Source organism: Prunus persica, chromosome G2, assembly GCF_000346465.2.
Source record: "Prunus persica cultivar Lovell chromosome G2, Prunus_persica_NCBIv2, whole genome shotgun sequence".
NCBI classification, from domain to species: Eukaryota; Viridiplantae; Streptophyta; class Magnoliopsida; order Rosales; family Rosaceae; genus Prunus; species Prunus persica.
Window position 1 is genome coordinate 20,282,313 of NC_034010.1, and position 8,899 is coordinate 20,291,211.

The window sequence follows — 8,899 nt, forward strand, 5'->3', positions numbered from 1 at the left end:
TTTTCCCTCAATTAATTGCATATCCAACGTAAGCAAACTATACTTCTCATTTGGAGTTACTTCTCTAGGAAGTACTTCTTCTCATAAACACTTCTAGCAAAATCGCTTTTATTATAAATATGTTGAAATTTTCATAAGAAATCGAAGTACTTCCTAAAAAAGCACTTAGGAGTGCTTCTATGACCTAGAAGAACTTCTAAACTTTCCCGTCAAACACTATAAGAATAAGAATAGCTTTTGATTGTCATAAAACGCTTTTAGTCTTTTCAAAAGCACTCACAAACAGATAATATATATAGTCACTCAAAATTCAATCCAATAATATTTATGTTTCTTCCTAATCCCCTGACCTTGGTCTCATGCTTTGGTTGTACAAGTTGTTACTCTCCTCAATATATTATCGCCTCTATTTTTATTTTATTTTTTAAATTCCATCTAAATGGATCTTAAAATTTTCACCACCGTAAAGAAGTGATCACCGGGCCCAGGTCTAAACTTAATTTATGGGCTCTCAAATTTCACAACCCACGAGCTATCAATAGCTTATTTCTATTTTGTTTATTCCATTATTTTGGTAAATAATTAAGGTACAGCTAATTAGAGTAATTTATTGATTTAATTTTTTTATTATATATATGAGAAAAAAAAAAAAGACTAAGATATATACTTTTGTCATGGGTCCCTCCCTCCCTCCCAGAAAACATGGGCTTCGGCAAACTACTGTCCTCGTCTCATACATTATGCCGCCAGATTACAGATTAAGATGATTAATTAGATGAAAACCATATTTAAATATGCAAATATAAGTCTTTAGCTCCATGGCATTGTTTTTTATAGGTGGCTATGGCTGCAATGGTGGGTTCCAATTCTTTGTGCTTGAGTTCGGGTGGGCCTATTAAGTATTTATTTTTAATTTTTATTGAGAATGGGCCTAATAAGTATACTTCTTTGGAGATTTATAAAGCCAGGCCTAGTTATTGAGCCTCTCGCATGTTTTTTGGTTAACGAGGGATTATGTTGAGTGATTACAATGAAGGATTCAATCTAACAGTTGAATAATAAATCTGTATGTGATCGGACGGCTATTTTGGACCCTCCTCATTCTAGCCCTCATGCTTTTCCTTAGCAATTTTTTTCTAGCTACTTTGTAATGAAATTTTGGTTTAAACACAACCAAAAAAAAAAAAAACCATGCAGGGTTTGTTTGTTGCAAGAAAGCTATAGAACAAGCAATGTGGGCCGGCATTTTTAAATCTAAAAAAGGTACAATTTTGATTAACTTGAGAAGCAACAAAATCTTTGCTTGCAAAAGCCATAACGTACGGCAAGAAAATTGATCAGATGTGACCAGTTGACAAGAGTTAGAAGTTTTGATGAGAAGTCGAAGGCTTGTTCAACCTCACTCCTGGCAAGTATCGACACACGAACTCTCGAGCTAATGCCTGAAGATCTTCCCCATCAATAAGTTCTTGATCCAATGAGTTGAAAAGACTTGTCATTTCTGCAGTGTGTGGCACTGTTTGTAGAGGATCAAAATGCGTCAACAAGTTGGAAGTTGGCACAAACTCTGAGCATGGAGGTGATGTCACATTGATATGGGACGAGGAATAGTGAAGGCTTCTGGGTGGAGGAGGGCATTCGAGTTGAGGCAGCGGCAGTGGAGGCGGCGCGCGCTGCAAGGTTGCAAGGCGGGCCTGAACATAGGCTAACTCTGCCTGCAAATTCACTACCTGCAAACCATAAGATGATTTAATTCACTTTTTCTTTTTTCTTGTTGGTAAATATTGATGTAGTCAAAGTGTTATAAGGTGAAAATATTAATTAATATTTAATTTAATTTCTGTTCAAGAGACACAACTAGGTCAAATTGCAAGGTTTACATGTACATACGTGGACTAGTTTGATATATATCTTCTATCTTAATCAACAGAGGCATATGCATTTGGAGCAACACTTTCATGTAGTCAACCTACCTAACACAGAGGCTTATGGAATTCTACCGAACTCAAAAGCTAAATATCTTTCCAACTTATGGCTTTGACGTGTGGAAACTGGAAATGTGATCATATATATTCTAAAACATTTTGTGTATGCACCATACATACCGTATAATTAATTATTTTACACATGATGAATAAGATTTTAGTACCATAAAAGCAACAGGTTGTCATCAAATAAAGCAAAAGATTATATATATATATATATATATATATCTACAGTTATTTTCCTATGCGAACATCAGCATGTTATTACTGTACATACGTCATTATAAACAAAGAAAAATACATGAAAAAGTAATAGAAAATACATGGCGTTCATAAATATATATATCTACATCAAGCCATTCCTTGTGATTAAAGGAAGAAGGTTTGGTGTAGGGCCCAAAATTTATCATCCATGCATGAGAAACAATAATAATCATCTATAGGTGATATTAATGCATAGAGATTAACATTAATCTATGTTTTCTTTGGGATACCAATAATATGAGAATGCATGGTTAAGAAAGTCAAAACGAGGTGTATTAAATATTTCTCGAATTACTAAATATGTTTGCTTGGTAGCTCCGGCAAGCAACAAGAACCCCCAAAGTCATCCACCCAATACACCACAGCCGCCACCCCTCTCTCTCTCTCTCTCTCTCTCTCTCTCTCTCTCTCTCTCATGAGAAAAAAAAAGAAGGTGAAACAAAATAGAAACTCCAAGCTTTAGCATAATTTTCACAAACTTCGTATTGGAAAAGAAAGACCAAGTAATTTTGACAGTTCGAACCCTCCCATCTAGCTCTAATAATTTGCAAGTGATTAGACCCAGAAACCAAGAAAATCAGGCCCACGTTTGCTAGCATGGACTGCATATGTATCACCAAAAAAATTGCAACAAAGACTTTAAAACTTGTGGAACACGCAGTCTTGATCTAGTCCTACAAATCGTAAACCTTGAAAAAACGTCTAAGATTACATGTACAGTGATACTTGTCAAAGAAATGACAGGTAGATGGAAATACCCACCAGGCGCATGTTAGTACAAATATCCACCACTACCATGAATTCGATTCGACAGTGGCTTGCAATTGTCAATTTGCAACTAATTGATCAAAGGGTACTAAAGCTATAGGTACCACGCTTACATTTGAGACACGAGATTTGTTATTCGTACAACATTTACTGATCATTTTAAAGATTTTTTCTCTAATAAAAATTGGTTCGTTTCATGAGAGTTAAGCTAGAGAGGCGATTAATAAATGTGCTCCAAATAAGAGCAAATTCTTACCTGAATGAGTGGCTAGAATCTAGAGTGTCAATAATATCACTGGCTATGAAGAGATCAAGCAAACAATTTCATCTCAAGAAACAGTGAGAATTGAGCTCTAACCAAACTTTCACAGAAAAAAACTCGAGACCCACATGAGACCCATGCTCAAGATTCCACACAATTAATTAATCTTATAAAATGGTCAACAAATTTGAGCTTAGAAGGCCAAAGAAATTAATGAAACATGAATCAATTAATTAAGGTTTGAGGAGCTGGTGATTTGACCTGCTGTTGAAGGGTGAAAATGTGAGAAACGCAGCCATAGACAGGGTCTCTAACCCTAGCAAGAGCCTCATAGCAGAGGGTGACGACAGCATCGAGCCTCTTGTGGGGTGGTATGCGCAGGAGAAGCTTGGAGGCATTGCTTGCACCAAACACTTTGTGCACCGCAGCAAAGTGAGCCGTGCCTTGCTCTGAGTCGAAGTAGGGAGCAAATATGCACCCTTTTATGCATTTTCTCCTCAGAAACTTGCAGGCACCACAAGGCCCTCCACCTCCTCCACCTCCTCCTCCTCCTCCATTGTTGTTGCTTCCATTTGTTGATGATCCACTCATCTCTCTCTCTCTCTCTCTCTCTCTCTCTCTCTCTCTAGAGCTAGATATTAGTTTCTTCTTCTTCTTCTTCTTCTTCTTTTCAGGCCAGTTTAATTAGTTGTTGTGGGGTCTGAGAGAGAGCTTAGTATATATAAAGGAGGATGATAGAGGGAGAGAGAGAGAGAGAGGTTGGGTTGGATTATTGTTATATGTTTTTATATTTATTTTATTGATGATAAATTGTGCAAGCTTTGGTGGTGGCTGGTGGGTCACTAGAAGGGACTGGTTGTTCCTTTTTTATTTCATCAGTTAAATTTTCTCTTTTGCTATGCAGACAAGTGAAAAAAACAAACACCACTGTCACTTCAATTTTGTAAGTTATCGTAATTAGACATGCGAATACAAAATATATCAGAAATTTTCAAATACATATACTATGTGTACGGCACAAACCACTCTTTTGGGCTCACTCTATAATAATCATTTATTTTTTAAGACATGCATTGCATAACAAAAAAATTCGGCCAATGAGTAGTCATTGAATTGTAATCGAATAAAAAAAAGGAACAAGTAATTTAGTACTAAAAAGAATAGGCCGATGATTAAGTAATTAGTTGATTTCTTATTTCAATGATTTTTTTTATAAGGATAATCTTTGAAGAATACTATTCAGACCAGACCTATAACATAACACATCACAATTCGTTTCGTTTATTAACATTATTTATTAACATGACTTGAGTAGTCTAGAATACGTGACGTAATTAGTATATATATATTCCCTATACAACATGAATTTTATATATATGTATGTTGATATTACTACTAGGCTCCCATTTTTTCAAACTTGGCTTAAATGACTTGCAATCGGACATACTTCAGCCCTAAATTTAAGTAATACTACGAATAAGACAAGCTTTTATTCAATTCATAGTGGCATATATTCAATTCTCTCCTGTTTATTTTAATGTGTCAGAGAGAGAGAGAGAGAGAGAGAGAGAGAGAGAGAGGCTGATATGTGGCTCAAACTTTAAAATCACGTCAAAACAGAAAAGAAGTGGAGTAGTTTGCGTTAAGCAAACAAAAACATGCGGTTAACAGGTATCAGCTTAGCTACTTGCATAAGAGCACTTCCACCAGTTGACTCTTGCCATGGCAAGATTAGCCTTAGGGCAGGCACTATTCACGTGAATAGTGGCTGCCCTAGCCCCCTCCATCAAAATGTGTTTCCAGCAGTTGGGGCTTGCCATGGCAATTACTATTCATTTTTTTGTTTTTTTCACAATTTTGTTTACTTAAACAATTAATTTGGATAATATTTTCGGATAAGATTTTTGGGTTCCTACGTGTCAATACTATTCATATCGGATAAGATTTTCGGTTTCAAATTTCAGATAAATTTCAGATAAATTTCAAATTTCAGATACATTTCAAAATTCAAATTTCAGATAAATTCAAAATGTCAAATTTCAGATACATTTCGGAATTCAAATTTCAGATAAGTTTGAAATTTGAAATTTCATTTGAATTTCAAATTTCAGATAAGATTTTCACCCTCTAAGATTGCGCCGCGTGTCATATCTATCTGTGTACATTTTTCTATAAATTCAGAGGTTCAGCTCATACCTCCCACACCAGTTCTTCTCTACATTTCCATTTCTCAAATTTTAGATTTCATTCTCCATTCTCAATGGCAGACATGGAAGAGGTTTTGGAGAGGCAAGAGCGAGAAACTAGAGAAAGAATGCGTAGACGAGCTGCAAGCAAAAGGGCGCAGAGAGAACTAGATGAGCAACTTGGCATAGCAGTTGCTTTGCTGGAGGAAGAAAAGCAGGCTCGCCGTGGTTCACGAGAAGGCCGTCGCCCAAATGTGGACAGACATAGACATTCCCGGGGTAAGAATCTTATGGAAGATTATTTTATCCCACAATCTCTGTACTCTGATGTTCATTTTCGAGGGAGATATAGAATGCAACCCCATTTGTTCAATAAAATCATGCATGATATTTGCAATTATGATGAATATTTTGTTCAAAAGAGAAATTGTGCTGGAAATTTGGGACTTCTTCCAGAGCAGAAGTTCACAGCTGTGATACGAATGTTGGCGTATGGGTCATCTGCTGATCAGGTGGATGAGATTGCTCGGATGGGGAAGTCCACTATTTTGGAGAGCTTGGTGCGATTTTGTGATGCAGTGGAAACTCTGTACACCAGAGACTACCTCCGCAAACCTACGCCCAGGGACCTGCAAAGGCTTCTCCAAAAAGCTGAGTCTCGAGGATTCCCTGGCATGATTGGTAGCATTGACTGCATGCACTGGCAGTGGAAAAATTGTCCAACTGCTTGGCAAGGGGACTACGGAAATAGAAAAAGGCAGAAAAGTATCAGCCTGGAAGCAGTTGCTGGTTTTGATACATGGGTTTGGCACGCCTTCTTCGGAGTTGCCGGATCTCAAAACGATTTGAATGTCCTAGGTCAATCCCCGGTGTTCAATGATGTTTTGAGAGGTGAAGCCCCAAATATCACATATGAAATTAACAATACCATCTACCAGACCGGGTATTATCTAGCTGATGGCATATACCCGAGGTGGACAACATTTGTGAAAACAATTCCACATCCCCGATCCCATAAGGAAAATTTTTTTGCTCGCTATCAAGAGGGGTACAGAAAAGATGTTGAGAGGTGCTTCGGTATCCTTCAAGCTCGGTGGGCTATTATCAGGGGCGCGGCACGTCTATTTGACGAGGAGGTGCTTAGGAGTATAATGATGACTTGTATCATCCTCCATAACATGATTGTGGAAGATGAATATGATTACGATGCTGATGACGTGTATGAACCAAATCCCATGGACACGGCCCTAACACGAATTTATGAAAAACCAGTGGGGCCAAATGGAGAAGCAGTGCAGCATGAACCGTTGGTTAGAGACGGTAGTTTCATGCCTCGTATGATTGATCGCTACACGGAGATGCAATCGTCGTATATTCATGAACACCGTCAAGTTGACTTGATGGAGCATTTATGGGCGGTGAAAGGCAATGAAGGAAATGAAGGTGAATAAAGTGAAGTGAAGAAGTTGTTTTTATTTTATTATGTTTATGTTGTATGTTGTTTATTTTTTGTTGTGAGTGGTTGTTTATGTTTTATGCTTTGGTTGTGGGTTGTTTATGTTTTATGCTTTGGTTGTGGGTTGTTTATTTTTCATGCTTTGGTTATGGTTTGTTTTTTATGTATGGAATGTTTTGAATAAAAAGGATTTTTGTTGAATATTTTCTTTATTGACTAAAAGAAAAGCAATACAACTAATAATAAAATAAAATACATGAATTAAACAAAACAAAAAATACAATGAAATGAAAGATACATGAATTAAAGAAAACAAAATACAATGAAATCAAAGGTACATGAATTAAAGAAAACAAAAAATACAATGAAATCAAAGGCAAGTAAACTAAGACATGAAAGGCAAACAAACTAGTTTAATGGTTTCCATCATTTAACCAATCCGTATTGCTAGGTCCATCGTCACGAAAAAGTCTTTGTCTCATAATATCCCTTCGTTCTAGCTTCCAATATTGTTTAGTTTCAGGGGACATATGGCTTGTATCCATGGCCATGGTTTCCCGATCTTTTTTTTCAATGTTTTATTCGCGTACATACTCCCTTTCTTTGCGCACATACTCCCTTTCTTTTGCATATTCTACTTGAATAGCCATATCGTGCTCTTGTTGTTTCAAGTCCATTTCAATTCTCATGGCTTGGTGCTTTGAAAGTTCCTCCAAAAATTGAGATGCATTCTTGCTAGAATTACTCCCTCTCTTCGCCTTCGCCGCCTTCCTCCCAATAGGCCTTGGCTCATTTTCAATTGGTGAGTCTAGATTCATCGGGGAATCCATAGGTGAATCCGATGCCGGAGTCTCACGAAGTGGAGTCTCGTTCAAGACTACCGTCGGACCGGTTGGAATAATTTGAAATCTCTTACAAGTCTTCACCACCTCCCAACAATGGGTATGGTTGAAACTTTTTTTCCCTTGGCCAGTAGCACCAAACCACATTTGTGCTTGTATAATCTATAAAAAAAAATGAAATGGAAATGCAAGAGAATTTTTAAAATATTGGCAATGCAACATGTAAAAAAAAACTAGAGAAAGAATGCGTAGACGAGCTGCAAGCAAAAGGGCGCAGAGAGAACTAGATGAGCAACTTGGCATAGCAGTTGCTTTGCTGGAGGAAGAAAAGCAGGCTCGCCGTGGTTCACGAGAAGGCCGTCGCCCAAATGTGGACAGACATAGACATTCCCGGGGTAAGAATCTTATGGAAGATTATTTTATCCCACAATCTCTGTACTCTGATGTTCATTTTCGAGGGAGATATAGAATGCAACCCCATTTGTTCAATAAAATCATGCATGATATTTGCAATTATGATGAATATTTTGTTCAAAAGAGAAATTGTGCTGGAAATTTGGGACTTCTTCCAGAGCAGAAGTTCACAGCTGTGATACGAATGTTGGCGTATGGGTCATCTGCTGATCAGGTGGATGAGATTGCTCGGATGGGGAAGTCCACTATTTTGGAGAGCTTGGTGCGATTTTGTGATGCAGTGGAAACTCTGTACACCAGAGACTACCTCCGCAAACCTACGCCCAGGGACCTGCAAAGGCTTCTCCAAAAAGCTGAGTCTCGAGGATTCCCTGGCATGATTGGTAGCATTGACTGCATGCACTGGCAGTGGAAAAATTGTCCAACTGCTTGGCAAGGGGACTACGGAAATAGAAAAAGGCAGAAAAGTATCAGCCTGGAAGCAGTTGCTGGTTTTGATACATGGGTTTGGCACGCCTTCTTCGGAGTTGCCGGATCTCAAAACGATTTGAATGTCCTAGGTCAATCCCCGGTGTTCAATGATGTTTTGAGAGGTGAAGCCCCAAATATCACATATGAAATTAACATACCATCTACCAGACCGGGTATATCTAGCTGATGGCATATACCCGAGGTGGACACATTTGTGAAAACAATTCCACATCCCCGATCCCATAAGGAAA

At 37.8% G+C, this 8,899-nt stretch overlaps 1 protein-coding gene across 1 annotated transcript; it reads right to left on the reverse strand.

Moving 5' to 3' along the window:
- Nucleotides 1,220-4,230, reverse strand: LOC18786754 (LOB domain-containing protein 19). Its single transcript, XM_007220813.2, has 2 exons — nucleotides 3,541-4,230; nucleotides 1,220-1,730 (listed from the first exon to the last, which is right to left on the reverse strand). The coding sequence occupies exons 1-2, from the start codon at nucleotides 3,868-3,870 to the stop codon at nucleotides 1,362-1,364; spliced, it is 699 nt and encodes a 232-aa protein (XP_007220875.1). The 5' UTR covers nucleotides 3,871-4,230; the 3' UTR covers nucleotides 1,220-1,361.